This window comes from Parus major, chromosome 10 (genome assembly GCF_001522545.3).
Source record: "Parus major isolate Abel chromosome 10, Parus_major1.1, whole genome shotgun sequence".
In the NCBI taxonomy this organism is placed as follows: domain Eukaryota; kingdom Metazoa; phylum Chordata; class Aves; order Passeriformes; family Paridae; genus Parus; species Parus major.
Genome location: NC_031779.1, coordinates 11,812,386 through 11,832,816, shown reverse-complemented (window position 1 = coordinate 11,832,816; position 20,431 = coordinate 11,812,386). Strand labels below are relative to the sequence as shown.

At 40.9% G+C, this 20,431-nt stretch overlaps 1 protein-coding gene across 1 annotated transcript in view; it reads left to right on the top strand.

The window, feature by feature from the left end:
- Positions 1-652: 652 nt before the first annotated feature.
- The window catches only part of ABHD17C (abhydrolase domain containing 17C, depalmitoylase), a 28,840-nt gene continuing 9,061 nt past the window's right edge, over positions 653-20,431 (top strand). Inside the window, exon 1 of the mRNA XM_015639296.3 lies at positions 653-1,911. Coding sequence (XP_015494782.1) covers positions 1,379-1,911 — 533 coding nt within the window. The 5' untranslated portion in view covers positions 653-1,378. The remainder of the gene's footprint in view (positions 1,912-20,431) is intronic.

Sequence of the window (20,431 nt, the reverse complement as noted above, 5' to 3'; positions counted from 1 at the left end):
TACACTCTACACAATTTGCTAGTTTATTCAACGAATTATTTGGGATACGGATCATTACCCTGATTTTCTAAGGAAATGAGGCTTTTGCAATTGCACTATTTTAAGTTTTCCGTGGTATCTCTTGAAACCAGTGGCAAATTCAGAGACAATTCAGAGATACTTCAGCGCTTTTGAGCCAGCAGCTCTCTGGGCAGCCGGGGAGCGGAGCGCTGGGCACTGCGGAGGAGCAGCTCCATTGGCACTGCCGCACAACTCGGGCGATTCGAGGAGCGATGCTCAGGGCCACGGGGAGCCCCTCACGAGGGCAGCCACTGCCGCAGGTGTGACCGCCCAGGGTGAGCCGAGCCGGGGCTCCCCTCACGGACCCCTCAGAGGGCGCGAAATGGCCCCTGCGCGCGCCGCCGCTCGCCCCCGGCCCCGCCGCGCACGCGCGAGGGTGGGCGGCCGGCGGAGGGCTTGGGGGGGTCCCTTAAAGAGCCCGGCGGCGGCTCCCGCGTCCCGGCCGCTGCTGCGGGACCCGCTCCCGCACCTCCGCACCTCCCGGCGCCCCGCCCAGGCGGCGGCGCTGCGGACGGGGCCCGGCACAGCCCCGCACCCGCCCCGGCACCTGCGGCGGCGCCGCTCCGCGCCCGTAACCCGGAAGCGCTGCGGCGGCGCGGAGGGGGAGCCGGGACATGGCCGCTGCCCGCTCCTGCCTGCGCGCCGCAGCCGGCATGGCCCTGCCCGCGGCCGCGCGCGGCTGAGCCTCGACCTTGCCTTCCCCTTCCTCCTGGACCCTCCTCATCCTGCTCCTCGTGCTCTTCTTCCTTCTCATCTTCCTCCTGCTTCGGACGCTGCCGGGGCCGGGCCGGGGGCGGTGGCGCTGCGGGGGCCCCTCGCTGCCTTGCGGGGCGTCCCGGGGGCCGGGGCGGAGCGGGTGGAGCCGCGCGTGGTGCGGTGTGTGCGGGAAGGTGCTTCCCTGCGTCCTGCATGTTCCCTGCGGGAGGCCGGCTCCGGGGCTGGAGCGCCGCACTGAGCCGTGGCATCGGGGAATTAATTTTGTAAATGTGTACGTGTGGCTCATGTGCTGTGAGGGGGGTCGTGTTTTAGAGAGTTACATCTGCTGTAGGGTTAGTTGGGGAGGAGGGGTTGAGGGCTGGTTGTAGTCCCTCTGTATTTCGTGGGGTTGTGTTTTTGGTTTGTATAAGCAGTTTCCAGGCTTTGAAGAGCTGCATTGCTGTTGCTGAACTGTAGTTCTTCCAAGGTTGCCATTGTTTGCGTTCTGGGAGGGCAGCTGGTGGCCTCGCAGGAAGGCGGCAGGTCGCGTCGGAGGAGGGCTCCGGGTCGGTTCCGTGTGACTTCTTTCCAGGCGAGGTTTAGCTTTTCTCCGGCGTCTCTGATGCCAGAACAAGGCCCCAGAATGAACGGTTTCTCTCTGGGCGAGCTGTGCTGGCTGTTCTGCTGCCCGCCCTGCCCCAGCCGCATCGCTGCCAAGCTGGCCTTCCTGCCCCCGGAGCCCACGTACACCGTGCTGCAGCCCGAGCAGCAGCAGGAGCCCGGGGCGGCGGCCGGGGCGGGCACCCCCACGGGATCGGGCACCTGCAGCCTGCACCTGAGCGAGCGGGCCGACTGGCAGTATTCCCAGCGGGAACTGGATGCCGTGGAAGTGTTCTTCTCCCGCACGGCCCGAGATAACAGGCTGGGCTGCATGTTCGTTCGCTGTGCCCCCACTGGCCGGTACACGCTGCTCTTCTCTCACGGTAATGCTGTGGACCTGGGCCAGATGTGCAGCTTCTACATTGGCCTTGGCTCCCGCATCAACTGCAACGTCTTCTCCTACGACTACTCCGGCTACGGGGTGAGCACCGGCAAGCCCTCTGAGAAAAACCTGTATGCAGACATTGATGCAGCCTGGCAGGCCCTCAGGACAAGGTAAATGGATATTGGGGACGAGGTATTTCTGTATCTCCCTTTAATCCTAGTAAGTCTGCACGGTTAACCTTGGTGAGTGGAAGGGAAGGGTTTGTAAACGGTTTCAATTACTTTGGTGGCCTCACCAGATGTTCTATGAACAGCTACAGTGTGATTTACTGGATGACTTCATTTGCTAAAATGATGGGCAAACCTTCATCTTTTAGCTTTTTCTAGATTTAGAGGATTATTCAGCTGTAATTTGTGTTAGCCACTGCTTCACCGTTGAAAATCTCCATCTTGAGTAGGACATATTGCACTGGTTGCAGTTTAAGCTTGCAGACTGCAATAAACCTGTTGTTCGAGACTTGCCTGCCACTGTCTACACTTAGAGGTAACCCAGGTGAGCCAAAGCTCTGACTGAATTTGGCAGTGGCCTTGGCTAGGGCTTACCAGGAAACTGCTGGTGTTGCATGACATGCTTGGGGTTTCATCCAAGCTCCTGCAACACAGATGTCTTTCTCTTTTGGCCTCCCAACAACTGTTATCCAATTCGTGTGGTAGTGGGCTGGAAGGACATAGTGTTGACATCTTGAAATAGAGCTGGGGTTTCTGCCAGGAGATGCCAAAGTATGCGGCATCAAAAGGGCTGGAGCAACAGTGAGAAGGCTCTGGCAAGAGGCAGCACGGTGAGTGGAAACAGTGAGCCCTTGGCTTCTAGAAAATCCTGAGAAGAGCTGCTGGTTCTACCTCCTCGCTACAACTGATGGCCATCCCTGGGCCTCCCACTTCTGTCCACAGAAACCATGAGCTCCTTTTGCTGTTGCATAAGTGGTTCTTAAAGTATGACCTCACAGAACATGTCCTGAAAGAAAGAGCTTTAAAAAGCTTAAATTGTAGTAGGCCGAGAGAAAAGAGTGATGAACGTTTTCAGTTCTTGGCTCTGGTGTTGCATAGACAAACTTGGCTTGCATGAAATGCGTATTTAATGTCTATCTTGGGGATACGTGCCAGTTTCAGAAATAGTGACAGGAGTTGTTACTAATTTAGATAATTGGCTTTGCAAGAATCCAGGGATTGGTTAGTTGTGGAGTCCAAATGCCTTTTGACATTGCTCTGCCTAAGTCAAGCAAAGAGCGGGGGGAAAAAGGTGTAGGGAGAAGTTACCCTTCCATAGCCTGTGTTCTGGCTGCTTGGTGAGCAAGCCAGATTTTGGGCTTATTTTCCAGGACTTTAAAAAAATATTTGTTTCCTTGAATATAAATAATATGGTCTTATGTAAAGAAGTAATTTTGATATGCTGTATGCATAATGAATTATTAAGTGCCAGTACAACACATATGGGTCATGTAAATAAGATTAATGGGAGGAAAAGTGCTATGTCTAAACCAAGCCTAGTTAATGTTTGTCCTTCAGTTGCTGTGTTTTCTGTCTGTTTTACTTGATGGTTTAGTTGGTGATACTGTTTTATTTAAACCTGCAACCTTTAATTTAAACCTTCTCAAGCTCTGAAAAAGCACTTACACATCTGCTGACAGGCATTTAGTACATGGTTAAGTTCTACCTTGGTCCAGAAACAAGGCGTTCTTTCACTTAAGTCTTTTAAGAAGCCTGACCCAGTAGATGATGCCAGCACATGCCCAGCTTGCTCTGAGAGAGTTTGGCTTCTTCAATAGAAGTGTGACTGGTCAGGTTTGTAGTTTTCCATTAATGTCCTTTCAGTGGTTTATACAAGATATAGGCTCTGCTTTCCAGCTTAAACTGAGGTTTGAAATTTCCCGACTCCTACTTTGCCATGTTTGTCAATCCCACATTTTAGTGTACCTTGAGAGTACAGTTAGAGTAGTTAGCATTGGTTTGGTTTTTAGGAGCCAAAACCCATTGGAACTGGGTGCCCAGGGAAGTGATGGCATCACCACCCTTGGAATAGTTCAAAGTTCATTCATATTCATGTGAATGTGGCACTTGGGGGTATGGTTTAGTAGTGAACACAGTGATGCTGGGTTAGTGGTTGGACTCAATGCTCTTTCAGGTCTTTTCCAGTGCTATCCATTTTGTGAGTCTATGATTACAGTATTTTAGGTGCCCAATAAAAAAGTTGATCACTGTAAAGTGTAAGCTTCAATAGAAAGTTAATCAATTCTATTTACAGATGACTGTAACAGGTACGAGCTAAAACCTTAGTCTTTCTTTTGATGAATTCTCCAAATAACAGTGTGAACTTTAGAAGACTGATCATTTGAGCCTCAATCCAAGTGGCTCACAATTAAGAAAAATATTCTGCAGCAGAAATACAAGTATGCCTCTTGAGGTAAAATGTCATGTTATAGCATTCCTGCTGCAGCAGTTCCTCTGTAGCTCCAGGAGACTGTGTATGCTTTCATTCTTAATGCAAATTCCTGGCGTTTGGCCTCCAGTCATATGGTAGTGAACTGTAATGCAAAGTTAAAAATGAAGTCTTAAAATAGAGGTTCACTGTGCCATCAAAAGCATTTAGTCATCTGTGCTAAGTTCCGTGGGAAGCTGTTGCTCTTCTGAATCCACCAGACTTTCCACCTGGCAGCAGAAAGGAATCATTAAAATGTTGGAAGTCTGAGACTCTTTTCCTTTTAAGATGTGACTCTGAAGTACCACTGATACTTAGCAATCATTAATTTATTAGTGTGTTTTTGCAAGTTGCCTTGAGGAAGGTGGGAATTAACCCTGTGCTTGGGGAAAGCTGTCAAATTTTAGAAACGATGGTGAGCTGGCAGGAGTTACCATCATGGATGTAGATTCTGACTATATTTTTTCAAGGTCCTGAAACAAGGATCTTGCCATCACATACATGTTTAGGAATCAAACCTTACATAACAAATTATTATAAAACTATCTGAAAACAGTGGATGAAAAAATATCATCAAATTCTTTTGTTCATTTTCAATTGTCAGCCTGTCTTTGCAAAATCAGTCTCAAGTATTCCCCATTCTTTTAGTCTTTGTAAAGGAAACTGTTTTCCTCAATTTAAAGGTATTTAATATTTCTTCTCATGAATAAACTGTATCTCAAAGGATAATTTTACTAATTTTGAATTCTGTTTTTCAGCCCAATAAAGATGTTGACATACAATTTTGTTCCCTTAAATTGAATTTTTATAGATTTTTCTTCACAGGCTGTAATTGTAGCATTGGTTGTTTTCATTCCGGTATCAAGTATTGATCAGTGATTAATTTGGTCTTTTATATGTATTTTTTTCCACTTGATTAACAAATTTCCATCTGGTATCTCAATGCTTCTCAAAAGGAATTTTCTGTCATCTTGCTACAGATCATATTTTTTGTGTTTTATTTTAGGAAGGTTGGGTTGATTTTGTTCTGTTTATTTCAAAATTAGAAACAAATTGAAGAGAATGTATATCAGACTGTCTTCTCTCATTGTCTGTGTGGTTTTAAGTTGCTGCTTTTTGCTCAGATGTCTCTTATCCTAATATCTGATTGTCTTAATGCAACATCTGTGCAAAATGACTTGATTGTCCTCCTCTTCCCCCCTTTCCTGAATCCCACATGGGAAGGTTGAACTTTCTAACACTTTTACATTAAGACAATGTACAGTACTTAAAAACAGGATGCACATGTAGGGCTTGAGTTCAGTGCTTAAGCACAAAACCATGGCTGCTTTGTCAATCACATGCTATTTATATTAAAATCAATTTGTATGTTCCCTGAAAATTTGGAGAAGGTAGATGAAGTGTTTTAAAATCCCAGCCAAAAGAAGGAAGGCACTTCTGCCCCACTCCCTCTGCTTCTGTAGTAATGTATCAAAGAGGAGAACCTGTTAGTCCATCTTTGGGATCCTGAAAGGAGGGAAAGAAAATGTAATTAATAAATAGCTCAGAAGAACTGCTCTTGTTGCATTTAACAAGATACAGCTTAATTTGTTTTTCATGGTGCACAATATAAACTAGGGGTTTTTTTTAAGCTTTTAATAAATTATAGATATTTTTGTAATTTTTAAATCCTTAACTCTCAAAAAGGGTGCATTTGAATTTGTCTTTCAATCCACAGGAGAGCATTGGTTCACTTTTAATTTTCTTTATGCTTCTGGGTCAATACAGTATGATGGAAAGAACTGAATTGTGAAATGGTGTCGTAAAATCCATGGGCTTTTGATCACTGAGTAGCAGATAGAATGTTTAAATAGTTTTCTTAACTGTTTTGCCAAATTTTATGTTAAAACAATGCACACCAAACCTTTCATTATGCAGGAAATTTATTATTTGTGGTGCTGATTATCAGGAGATTATTGCTGTTTCCTGTGTAGGAGCTGGTGGAGAAGTTTTACATTGAGTAAAATCAGGAAACACACCTAATTGGATTAGGCCAGAGTGATAACTAATCTTCTGAGGTTGTGTCAGTTTAGTTCCTCTCCATTCTGATGTGATGAGGCGCTTACAACTTTCTAGGGGAATAACAGCTTCAGGTTTTTCTTACCTTGCCTAATCAAAATAGTCAATTTCTTCTTTAATTTTCTTTGCAACAGAATCTTCTTTCACCATCACCATATTTTGTGTGTGATCTAAGTCGGGTTCTTTAGATTGGATGCTTAAAGGTTTTTATCAAAAGTTACCAACTAAATCCTGACATGATGAAAGGCAGTGCTTGGCAGAGTGACAATTAATAGTCCTGGAGTAATAGGGTTTCCTTCCTTCATGAGCCATCACCTGGTACATTGTTCAGTCATACCAGCTTTTCACTAGCGTTTTTACAATGTCTCCAAAGGATTGTTTAAAGCTATTATCCTCTAAAACTCAACTTATTCTACCTTCCATAGTCAATACTTGAAGAGAGGCTGCATATAAATTTGAGCAAAAATAGACACGTACACAATGCTCTGCTGTTGTTGCCTATGCAATGAGCAGAGATTAATTCAGATGATGAGCGTCCTTGGGACAAATACCAACAACTGTTGAAAACAGGTGCTCTGATGTTCAAAGTTATTCAAAATGTTCACTGAGCTTTGGTGTTGTATTTTGTCTTTTAGTCACTGAAGCAAAAGTAGTTTTGTTAAATACTTCCCTGTTTCTGTCAGGACTACAAGATCAAAGCTTGTTTAAAAAGGGAAAAAAGGAAACTTTTCACTGTCAAGAATGTTTTGCAACTGGTGTTATTTGGGAAGAAAAATAAGCTGCCAAAAAGCCTTTGGCTAACAGTTCATGCTCTCCTGAGTGTGGATAATCCTGAAATTCAACTGCCTGAACTGGAGATATTGGTTTACCCTGATGTACCAAGGTTGTAGGACCTGGTTCTCAACATCATCAGAGCATTGAACATGACAGATTCCTAGAGGAACATATTGTTTAACCCTCCGTGCTGAAGTAACTGTCTGCTTTTTAGCACTAAATTACATGAGGTGCTCAGGAAAGGCAGCTTGTTCTTTCTCTTTAGATAGAGAAGTGTCACCTTTTGAGGCTCAGCTGATGGTTTCTCTGCTGTGGCTGTTTGACCTGTACATGTTGCTGGTAGCTCTTAGATTTGTTCAGTTTGTTCTTGACAGGGGAATTTGAGCTGGACTGTGTGAACCTCAATGGCTTTGCTCTGAAGGGTCAGTCTCCAGTCCATCACAATCTCAAAACCAAAAAACCCCTCCAAAATTCATCCTTTATATTACTCTGCTACTTAGAAACATTCTGAAGTGCTGGGCTTAGTTTACATTGGTTCATTACTTGTGAACATAAGTAAAAAGAGCAAGAAAAAAAAGCAGCAGCACTATTCAGGACTGTAGATAGCTGTGGGAATGCATAGGTGGAAACCACTTCATGGTATGCAAGTTGTTATCTGCCAGCACCTGGCTTTGTGGGAAAAACTGACAGTCAGCAAATGGATATTTCTCTTTCCATACTGCATGAAGAAAACAGGTCCTTTTCAGTTTTCTGGGGTTTTTCAGTCCTGTGATGTTTCCTCACTTGGAGACAGACTAGTACCAGGGCAATGCCAAGTATTGGCTGTTTGGAACCTGACTGCCTGGACTAAGGTCTGAATTTCCTATTTCCTTTTCATATGATGTGCCAATGTGGTGATGCTGACTTTTCATCCCTGCCCCAAACCCACTTTTAAGTCCCACACTTTACTTGTATTCTCTGTTGGTTTTAAGGCAAACAGTCTCAAGATTATGCAGCACTAGCAAGGAAAATGAACAAATAACATAAGGGTTTGTTTTTTTTTTTCCCAAAGCTGATAATAATTTTAATGAATAACTTAAGAACCCTTTCTGGCCTCCTTCACAAATGTAGATCAATTACAAGGCTGCATTGGAAGCAGTTGAAATGAGTCATAAAACAAGGTGCAGATGTGTTGTAGCTAACATGCTTGTGTACATACAGGCTTGTTTTTGCCAAGTAGCCCCTAAGAAGATCAGAAATATTTTCCTGTGGATTAGGATATAGCTTCAGTTGACACTGAACTTGAGAGGAATTAAAGCCACCTGTGTACAAGATGAGGGGTTCTTTGTATTTTCCTGAATCTAGGGAAAAAAATCATTTTACAGTTTTTGAATGCTGGTGACTCTTAGGTGTCTGAAATGAAATGATTAAGAAATGGTTTTTGTCTGACTCTTAAAGCTTGGGTTTGTATGGCCTAAAATACAAAACCAAACCAACTGTGATAGACAGTATCTCCCTGTATCTCCTGTGTCAGTTGGTGGTGGATAATTGAGATTGCTGCAGACGAGCACTGGTGAATTGAATAAGCAGTTGCAGTGACCCATTTGCTACTGCTTCATCTTGACTGCCCTGCTTTCCAGTTTTTAGATGAATGACTTACACTGGGCTTGCATGCTCAGCCTGACATCTGATGATGAAGCTCAATTTCATTCCTGACTAAAACTGAGTGTTTTGTTGGCAGTGGTATTTTTCAGTGTGTCAGGTTTTGGGAGCAATGGGAAATGTGGGATTGTAAACCCAGGAAATGCTGTATAAACACAGCAGAATAAAGATGCTTTTAACAGGAGGCTAAGAATGTAAAATGGGATGGATGAATAGTGCACAGTGTCAGCTTAAGGACAGAGGAACATCTTTGCATTCTTTATTCCAAGGGCTAATTTGAGAAAAATGCGTTACTGTTATTTGCACATTAAGCTCTGCTGCCTGCAAACAATCACAGAAAGGTGCAGGCATAGGTCAGTTGTATAATGACAGAGTTATATGGCATTATCTCTATCCATATCTTTATGTTTTTAATCACTCTGTTAGCTTTACAGAACAAAGGTTCTCCTGTTAGAATTAAACATTGTGGTTGGATTTGCTGACTGTGAAACCAAATAATACAAATGCACAAAATTGGGCTAAACAGCAGGACCTGGCTCAATGCCCACCCACCTTCCCACCCTTGGTTTCATGTCTCCTGATAAGCACATGTATGTCTTTGGGAAAATCCCTATAACCATGAAATAAACCTCTCAACTTTCAGAAAGGGGAATTCCATGGGGGTTAACAAATGAAGAATGATGTTGACGTGGAAGATGAGGTTTTAAGTTAGTACACTTGCCTCAAAGTCTAGAGGGAAAAATTTAAATGAGAAGTAATCTCAAAGTATTGCCTCTGGTTTTTATTTTGTATTGCAAATTTGTTAGAAAAACGTCACATATGCTTTTCTGACAGTAATATTATTTATTGGTACAGTCTCTTGAAGTTCTTTCTAGGTGTACCTTCAAGATGAAAATTCTATTTTTGGCTCTTGATTAGGAATTGATTGTCACGTTGGATAGTTTTGGCTATGTTTTTAGGAAGATTAGTGTTACTGTGCCTTATTAAAAAAGGCTGCTTGCATATAGAAATATTGACTCATGGGAGCCTTATTTATCAGCCAAGGCATGCTGCTAAATGAGCTACATAGCTCAGTGTCTGGCAAATGACCCTTCTCAAGTCATCCAGTGCCAGCTAGAAGCTCTAAGATACTCTTTTTTATTATTATTTTATTATTATTTTCTTACAGGATACTGCCACATTTCTCAAGATCCCAGTATGTAAGACCAGTTAATTTTAACTTTGTGCATGGCACAAATGTGCATGGCCATTTCTTTCTGTGTGCAGCAGAACAACTGTGGAGTAATGGATAATGGGAGCCAACAAATCTGAGAAGTCTAAGGCCAACTTCAACACATTTCTCAGGAAAACACCCTTTAAAATAGTATGACTTGAAATGTTTCTCCTTTAATAAGGTTGTTTATAGTGGATTTTGGTCAGATTAGAGAATCTTTCTAAACATTGCTCCTAACTTTTAGTTAGCTTTGCTGTGAATGTCCTTACAGAGCTGGAAAAATGGTGTTCAGCATCAGCAAAAAAGCAAAACCAGCTGTTTTTTCTTTTTTTTTTTTTTTCCCCCCTGGTGTGCAGATAAACTGAGATTAAGTTCAGATTATTTTAGCATTATTCCATGCATTTTAATAGTTCTTTATAACAAATTAAACAAAACACTTTGTGTTAACTCTTACAATATACAATATATTGCAAACCTTAATAATCTACAAAATAAAAAAGCCAACAACAATACAAAGTGAACTTCTGTTGAGCACTTTGTAACCAAAATCCATTTATACTTTAAAGGAAATTCTGAGAAGTCAGCTTGCTGCCTTAAGCATTGGACCAGTTTGGACAGAACTTAATGATTTTCCCAAATCTGTCTAGTCTTCCCCAACATCTGATGAATTTGTTTAAGTAGGATTTTAGCTGTAGGACAGCCTGGAGAAAGTGGCATCTTTCAAGAAAATGCTCTTGGTTTTGAAGTATGTTCTCCAGGGCCAATTTACAAAAGTCTTCTACAGCATTCTATTTGTTGCTTAGAACTTCATTTCTCATAAAGGTGTTTGTATGTTTAAGTGTAGTTTTGGATTGTTTTTGGAAGAAGTAGCTAATTTTGTATAATATTTACATTGGAGGTGTTCCCTATCCTTACCTTGAGGCAGCTACTCCAGAGCCAGTCAGTTTCCTCCTTCTGCTAAGACTGAAATGCACCTCAATTTCCATCTTTAAGTTGTATTACACATTTTGTTTGTAGTATATTTTGTTGTAGCTCCCTACTGCAAAAAGCTTGTCTTTTTCTGGTAAAGCATGGGCTTTAATGTCTGTTAATGTTACAGAAAATGTGGCTGTTTCAGTCAGGGTAAGAGCATCTTATCAAGCTGAACAAACTATAAAAGTACCAGAGTTGTGGGAAGAGGCGGGGTAATGTTTCAGCTACAGTTTTGCTATTTTTATGCATAGGGGTTTATGAACGTGTAACCTTTGCTCACACTGGTTAATAAATACCCTGGGAGTTGACCATGTGTTGCAGGCAGCACTTTCTGATGCAAGAAGCAGCACCCTTTCAGGAGTCAGTACAGCAGTTTAAGATATTAAGTGGGTTTCAACCCTAAGCCTGTCCAATGTGCCTAAAAGGTTTTGACTTGCTGTATCTCTGCCAGCTTCCAACCTTCTGTTTCTCTGATAGCAAAACCCTCTGCCCTCTCCCCTGAACTCTCGCTAATTATTCATGTAATGTGGTGTTCACTTCTAAAGACTGCTGTGCATAGGCCCACTACAATTAGTTCTTTATCCTCTCTTTGAAATTTGTACTAAGGATCAATCTGATAACGCAGAAATGACTGTCTGTAAAGGAATACAGGCACAAAGCTGGCTTTTAGAAAAAGAAATTGTTCTGATTTGTATTTACATTAATAAAAAATGAAGATGATGGAAGATGTACTTGAAGATAATTTGGATCTGAATTTTTGATAGATCTGGAAAGATAATAACATCATAAATCCCAGAGGTTCACAGAGTTTTGTAGAGAGCGAGTGGGTTGTAATTCACCTTAATTTATTGAGTTCTTTTCTATCCTGAGATGAAGTAATCTGGTGCCAAATATCCCACCTTTTCAAATTGGATGTCCTTCTGTCAAAGCTCATCTAAGATCTCTAGATCATTTTGTGTAGACAGACACTATTGACACAAATAGGATCTAGCACCTTCCAATTATTTCAGGAAATTACTCTTTCCATCCAAAAATCTACTGTAATATTCATAATAAAGAGCATAAAACCTAATTATTGTGGATATTTCTTACCTGGATATAGTTCTAAATTTGTTGCATTTCAGCAGAAGAAGAAACTGCACTAAGGATTATTATTCTCTGTGGTTGACTTTCAGAACAATTTTCTATTTTTCTTTTTTTTTAGTACATTAATTTGCATGTTAATTTGAAACAAAGGTAGCAGTGTTAGCTTAAACTTAGCTCATTTAATTACTGAAATTTTGAGGTGCAGAGGATTTAGAAGGCATTGTTTGTTGTCTGTTACTCTGTTTTTCATCTTTCCACTATTCCTGGTGTTTCTGGTGAATTATGTTCTTTCTTGTTCTTCACTGTAGAACTGGCCAGGCTTCCTCCTTAAAAATTTTTAAAATTCTCATTTTATATTTCTCTTTTGCCTCTCTGTTGGAAGCTTTATGGTATTAGGAGAAAGGGAAACAGTGCATCCATTGGAACTGTAAAATGGAGCTGTGCAGAGTGAAATATGAAAAATGTGTGTTGGGGGAGTAAAGAGTAGTAGCTTGTAGCTGAAAGTGTCCATGTGTGAAATGGCAAACTGCAGAAAACCTACATGGCCAAATGCCAACTTGGGTAGTAACATAGACATTAATACACTTCTTTTCCAGCCCTGTGCTGTTATCTGTTATTTCAAAAATAGAAACTCCAGCAGTACAAGACTTCTTTATGCTGTGCTGGTTTATTGGGAGGCAGTTAAGTGCCAGTGTGGCATGGGCTGGAATTGTGAACATTTTTTCCTGCATAACCAGTTGTTCTCTGGTGATACTGCATGCAGGGTGAGCCTACATGCTTTACAAGGACTGCATCAGAGACAGAGGCAAACAGGGGTGTGAATAACATCTGGAAGCTGCTTTTCTTCTTATTTTTATTTTTTAAATTGCTAAGATGTAGCTGCAGGTCAGTTTCTACCTTTAGCATCAGCTGAAATAATGACCTTAAGTGATGGCATTAACAGTTGTCCTTGATCCACTTTGTGGTACTTCTGCTTCTTGTGGCATAGCTGGTAATTGCTTGGTAAGCATCCTTTTTTGAGAGGAAAAAGAAGTCTTTCACTAAAAAAATCTACAGAAGCAATTGGCCCTGTTAACAAGGTGTGTTGGCAGAAAATGGAGTCTCCAAGTGTGCTGTTAGATCATTGTTGAAACCTCTTGATTCACACAGTCTGGTCAAAATGTCTTTTACCACATAGACTCTGATGATCCCAGATAAGACATCTGGATGAGCTGAACAAGTATACATGACCTGGTTTCAGGATTAAATTTTCTCATCTAAGTTTCAGAAAGTTAGTACTTTTCTAGATGTACACACATACTCTTCCCATTTTTTAGGATGACATTTGTTGCTTTAAGACAGGTTTACTGATGCTTAATGTTTCTACTAATCATTAAATGCAGATAGATATTTCTGTAATAAATTACCTTTTTTTTGTGCTATCTTTTCAGTTTCTTAGCACAGGGCAGGTTTTATAAGCACTTCAACCAAACAGAAGTACACAGAAGAAACTTTGACTCTGTGCTAAATTTTATTGTACAGAATTCTAAGTAGTATTTACTAGGAGAAGGGAAGAGGGATTTAGCCCCTGGGTTTGTGGTGATAAAGGCTGTGGCTAGGAAATTTGATTTTTAAGCTCTGAACTAGTTATCTGTGGTCTGCTGATCTAAAGCATATGGTACTGTTAATCCTGGTGATTGCTATATATTTTTTTAATCATCTTAGGTTTATATTGACTGTTACTGGGGGTTGAACATTGATTGTGCTAAAAGTTCATTAAAGGAACATGTGCAAGATGAGGATGCTTAGGAAGAAAGGAATAGATGAGTCTGATTTAAAAGTCAAGAGTGCCAATATAAAAAAGGCACAGAAAAAAGCCAGAACACTGAGGTTTTCTTGTCTCTGAAAAGATACTGGATGAATCTTTTCAGGTAATAAATTGCTTTCATGAAATGACTGTCATCTTCCATTTGCCACTTATCATTCTTGGTATTTGCTGGAATATTTGATGAATCCACTTGAAAATGGATAATTGAGAGGAGATTCATCAGGAGAGTTGTGTTTCTCTGTAAAGCTGTGAATTTGGCACTTTTTGAAAGCAGATGTTTAAACATATGCAGATTCACACTGTGACAAAGCTCAGTGTTTTGAGCAAATAAAAAATTGGTATGTGTTTTCTCCACTTATTGTGGGGTGGGGAAAAACAGAGGTTACAGTGTCGTTTATCCAAGTAGGATTTTTTCCTATTTATGATTCACGAGACATATCATTGCAGAGGCAGAGCCTATTGTTTTGATTCTTAAATCAAAAGAAAATACTGTCTTTCTTCAAGTCTGTGGAAATGGTTAGAGTAACTCAGAAAAACCTGAAATGTTTCCAGGGAATTGAAGGAGGACTATCCAAGTGGGATGTATGGCCTCCTGGATAACGCCATGACTTCTCTATAGAGCCCTTCAGTGTTTATGAGATACTGCATTTTTTTCAGATGAGCTCATTCTTACCTAGTAACTTGGTTCTTCTGCAATGCTTGAGCATATTAATGTAAGTTTTTAAAGGAGAGAAATCCTCCTGCCAGCTGAGTCATCTTCATACAGTGCTGGCTGCTGGAAGACTCCTGTTCTGGGGACAGATGCTTTCATCTGCTGTTGATTCTTTTTAGGAACATTGGACCAGTTTGCTGTCATGGATCACTTTTGTATCAGGACCTCTCTTCCATTCTTGCTCTCCATCCTGCCTTTCTGCTCTCTTGTCTCTTTTCTGTTGGAGACTCAAATTGCTGCCTGAGCTACACTGATGCTTCTGCATGGAAAAAATGCTGCATCCAGTTTGTCTGCTTGAATTCCTGCAAGGCCTGATCCATTCCAGCTCCTGTGTAATCCTCTTGGCCTCCAGCTCTGGTGCTCTGTGGGAGAGACAGCACTCAGATTTGCAGGGGTCTTTGAAGAACAGTGTGAAAATGTCGGCTGTAATAGGATTTTGGATACAAGCACCTGCTGTTTTTGTAGACAGTTCAATTTTTGCTTTGTTCTCCTCTGTTAGCATTATGGAGTTAATACTTGAAATTTTATTTTTTTTTACCAGCTTGTGTTTTGGATACAGCTACAGTTGTCTGTAAGTGATGTAAGGAAAATGCTGTATCATTGCCACATATTTCACATTTAATGGCTTGTCAGCTGTATCAAATAATCATAGCAAAACCAAGTAATTTAATGCTGCTAATATTTGAGAATGTGAAGTTTGTAGTAAAATCAGGAGATGAAATAGTTTTTACTTAGAGACTGAAACATAGAATTCAATAAACAGATAAAAGAGCATGCAAAAGGAAGGTAAGAATGGAAAAAAGCATGAACAACAAACCACAGAACAGAAGCCCCCACACAAAAGAAAATATTTTGAATTCAAAGAGTGGTGGGACTCATTACCTGAGCAGTTCAGGGGCCAAGATCTACAGATATCAGTTTCTGAGTGCTCTGCTTTGAATATTTTTCACCTCATCTTCCAAATATTAGTCTCCAAAGTATTAAGTCAAACGTGAGCGAACCATTTCATGCTGCTGTAGCATCCAGGCAACAAACAGCCGTCAGCCAAATTTACAGATACCCTTCTAGTTTAGGATCCTTAGGTCAGGAATAACCATTTTTATGAAGTTACAGTGTGTGTAACTAACCACCTGTGCAAATTTTCTGGTGAGACATTTTTTGGTGAGCTTTGCAATTTGATCCATTACAGTCTAGGTTAGTCTTGTTTTGTTCTATGCTTCTCCAGGGATAGCTATTTTCAGATACTACAGCCTGATGCATTGAAAGAAGACTTTAGCTGGGGCCATTTATTTTTGTCCAGACTGGTTTGGCTAGTCTTTTTGACTAGTCCTGGTTTGTGCACTGGAGCAGTTATTCCCTGCTTTGTGGGCAGCTGGGCTGGAGCTGGTGCAAGGGGAGAAATGTCAGAGATGGGTGGAACAGGCAGCAGCTCTGGTCAAAAGGCACTGTGCTCCTCCCATGAACAATCCCAGCTCATGAGTCAGAGGTTTAAGCCTTGTCTAGGTGCAGCTCATGGCAATTAGTGCCACAGCAGGGTGGCCTCACCTCAGTGTGCTGCCTCAGGTGTGTAGGGACGAGGGAAATACATCCAGAAGTTGGTGTTTGATGTGAAGAGTCCTGGCAAGAGCAGAGACAGGTGTCAGAGGGGCCTCAGTGAACAGAGGGAAATACCAGGAGAAGGCAGTGCTCCTGAACAAAAGTGCTTTGAGAACTGTGGAGGAGCTGCAAGATTGTTTCCTGCAGGCTTGTAAACCCTCAGTTGCCAGTGCTGAGCCAAGGCTGGTGAGGAGGGTTATGTGATGGGCTTGGGAGGTGAGCCAAAATGCATTGGCTCACTGTGAAATTTCAGCCTGGGGAATAAGGCAAGGCTCTCCAGTTTGGAAGTAGCTGAAACTGAAGAAATGCCTATGAAAGCACAAAACTTGTAGGAATGTATAACTAGCATTAGTATTTGCACTCAGGTTTGCTTAATGTCTCCTAGGGAATCCATTTCTGTAGTAGTTGACACATACTTGCTTTAACTGACATTTTACATTAAAAGATAATGTGTTAATGTACATGGATATTATCAAGTCTTTCTTGTTTTTCATAACAACCCTTACTAGGCACACATCTTTAGGGAGTAGTTTACCTTATTTTCAGGTTTTGTGTGTAGGATGCCCAAAAGTGCAGCCTTTTTGCAACAGTAAAAAGATGGTTGAAGTTTTAATGTCACATCAAGTGTTAGGAGGAGTACACTCATCTGTCTTAGCTCTGCTGTATTAGAGCATAGGGTATGTGTGCAGTTGGAGTAAAAATACCCCAGCAGGAGAGAGATGAGATAGACACTGAGGGTGAAGATAATGGATTCCTTCAGAAGATACTATAGACTGAGCTGCTCTGTGAAAGTTGCTGAATTTTTCTGCTGTTTCAATTTATTTAAATGTACCTTAGAGAGTGACTGTATAGGTTTTGTACACTGCTTGCAGTAAAGAATATGTACTAGAAGTAGCTGACTGAGTATTTGTGAATTATTGATGCTGTAGTCATAAAAATAGTGCTCAGTGGCCAGCAAAAGTTTCCAGTCTTCTGTATTCCAGGTTTATTTGCTACAGAGCATCTTAATTAAATGCAAAATACTTCACTAACATTAACTTCAGTGCTCTATTTTTAAAATAACTGGAGTAGAAAATTTATTTAATATGCCATTTACCTGTTGTGTCATGGGACTAAATGGTGTGAATCAAGATTGGTCTAAGAAAGCACTTTGGAAAAAGTAGGAAACTGTGAGGAGTAGAGAGCTCCCATTTTTGTTCAAATTCAAGCCATAATCTTGTGCCAGTGCTGTCTGCAGAACTCCAGTTGATTTTTAAGGTGCTAAAGCAAAGAAAGTTGGGGACAGTGGGAATTATGTTTGAATATATCCATGTGTTTAGGTTCTATTTCCATTAGCTTCTTGTATTTCAAATTACAGAGAGTTTGGTTTGTATCTGCCCCTGGGATTAGAGAAATAAAACAACCCCCAACATTTAGAGTTGGTTATTTAGGAAGGTGCTCACTCCCTCTCAATGCATGAGTGTGCACGGAGTTTGGAGTGTTATTCTCCTTTTGTCATACAGCAGTGGAATGGTGAAGGTAGGAGTTCAACAGATGGCTGAGCCACATCATTGCTCATTATTTCTGGATGTTTTACAAGAGTCCTTTTTGCTTGTCAATGGCCTTTTTGCTTTCACTCAATATGAAAGAATTAATGCTTGTAGGGGCTAAGTTAGTCTATTACATCAGCATGCCTGTGGCACAAGTTCCTGCTTAAATTTCAGTGCACTTTTAATGAAAACTCTATTTCCTGCCTCCCTGCTATCTAGGGAAATAAAAAACCCAACAAACCCTCAGTCAGGCAGAAGCAACTGTTCCAAATCTGTTTGTTGTTTATACATAAAACTGCTAGTTCATGTGGTAGACAAATGAGCAATCTATCATAAGCCAAACACCAAAATCAGTATCCTGGGTTATTGTGGTGGAGAAAAGTTATGTTATAAATACAGTTGAGTCCTCAGTACAAGAGAAAACAAAGGAAATTTTTTTACTTTATAGTTCCTTAAAAACATAAACAGATCTGCAAACACAGATTGCCTATTTTTTGCCTGGGGGAAAAGGAACTTCCTTGTAAAGGTGAAGCTGGGGGGAAAAAAGGAAGGCAGTGGATTTGCTGTTCACTTGGCTTGCTCTGAGTCCTCAGCAGTTTTACTTTAGGCAGAGAAGGTGTTTCCCACTTTGAAACATGACAGCTTCAGGAGCCTCTGTTTGAGGCAGATGAACAAAAGGTGACTTAAGGCTGTATTTCAAAAGGAACATTTTTTAGGCAAGCTAGTATTATTTGGATTAAAAATAAGTCATCCAACTGTCACCCCAAAGCCACTCAGTGCAGATTATCATAATTCAGTTAATTTTAAATGTAATCTCATTACAGTTTGTACTAGAGAATGCCATGAAATACCATTTTTACCTTTACCCTACCCTGGTTGTTCAGGGCAAACTTGCAGTGGCCTCACTCCTCAGCAGTGTGTAGGTACCTGCTTTTGTCATGGATGCTCGAGCTCTCCAGTGATACTCAATATCCTTGTCAGGACTTGGTTGAACGGTGAGCACAGTTCTCAGTGTTTGATAACAGATTGCTGATCGTCACAGGACAGTAATCAAGAACCAGTTGCACTGATTTCATGCTTTGGTGTAATTAAGTTACTGCAGGGCAAATGATTATCCTCAGAAATGCCTAGAAGTTGCTTCCACTTGATCCATGTATTATTGATATGAAAACAGGAGCTGGTGCATCACTGGATTAGTGCTGCAGTCACAGAGTCCAACAAGCCTGTGGGAGTGTGATATTTGCTAATAACTTCCAAAATTGCCTGTAAGAGGGTATTTTCAAGAGTCATAGGTTCATTTTATCAGATTATATTGGTTAGCACTGGGGTTTCTCCATGACATAATCAAATGACTCTCTGGTGTGGTAGTAAAAGTAATAGTGATGTAAAACTGGTAGAGTCCTTGATTAAATTTCTCTGTCAACCATTTAAATTATTTTGAGAGTGAACACATTTGTGGAATTACTTGTCTGCTCCTGTGATAGTGTGCTGGGATATATGCCAGAAAAATTGGTCTTTCTCTTTTGCAGCTTCATAAGCCAGAATACAACCTGGTTTTGGCTCTTAGCTCCTTGAAAATGTGAAGTGAAATAGAGTGTAGTATACCTGAGCTTGAATGGCATAGTACTTGTGGGCCTGGAGAGAGGAAGAAGGTAGAGAAGGAAATCTCATGATTTAAAGAGTCAGTGTCAGTAAAACAGTGAGGAATTTCAGACCTATGTTTGTGTGAATTTGAGGAAACTGGCACAGGGGCACTTCTTGTGTGCCAGGGTTTCCTGTGAATTTCAAAATCTGATTTTTCTCATTTGATAGTTGTTATGGTTAACAAAAAATCCTCAATCTAATGCATTCCTCTCAATTTAATGTTGGCATTTAGACTGAAAATCTGCTGTAATTTCTCTGATATTGTGGCTGATAGGTTGGAGTGGTACTTGCTGAACTACAATGCAAAATCCAGTGTTTTGTTCTGATATTGTAAATTTCTTGCAATGATCATTATTAAGTTGCTAGTGTCAATTTATTTTAATGTAAAAGTCACACAACATAAAATCATACTCAGTATATGCAATCTGCATGTGTGACTTACTTGAGGATTTTTGTTTCTCTTTGTACCCCCAGAATCAGATTTTTAGATTAATACAGGATTAAATAGCCACTCATTTCTGAAAATGTACATGGATATCTTATGGAAGTGTATAATGATGCTAAAGGATACCTATCTGTGGTTCTTAACAAGTTATCTAAATTTCTCAGGATTATTAAACTTTGAGATAATGCATTTTGAAAAGGTGATAAATAGTATTTTGTGACAAATGGGTTTGTGTAAAAAGAAACAGACTTGAATAGGTTACGAAGATCTGAGCACATGTATGATCTGGTAAAGGTACTCTAGAAGTCATTATTTCCTCCAAATTAGGATATGATTTGTGTTATTCCTGATGTATACTGGATTTTCTTTGTGTCTTGAAAATGATTTATTTCATTGGTGTTTTCTGGAGAGGGGAGTGCCCAGTTTCAGATTCAGTCCCCTTGTGAGAATGCAGGAGCTGTTACCTCATTTTCCTGGCCCTGTAAATTTATGTACTTTATGTGTTGTAAGGAAGAACCCGCCCATCAGTGCCTGCCTTAGTTTAGTAGCAGTTAAACACTGTCTCAACAGCGTTATGGAGTGGGGTTTGTGCCATCAAAGTACTCTGCATAGACAGTTTCTGAAAACTAATTTATTGCTGTTGCTGTATACAGGCTGCTCTCTGTGCTTTCCTGTTCAGGTAAGGGATAATGGGACAGCAAATATCATAAACATTCCAACTGAAAATGCAAGGTGAGG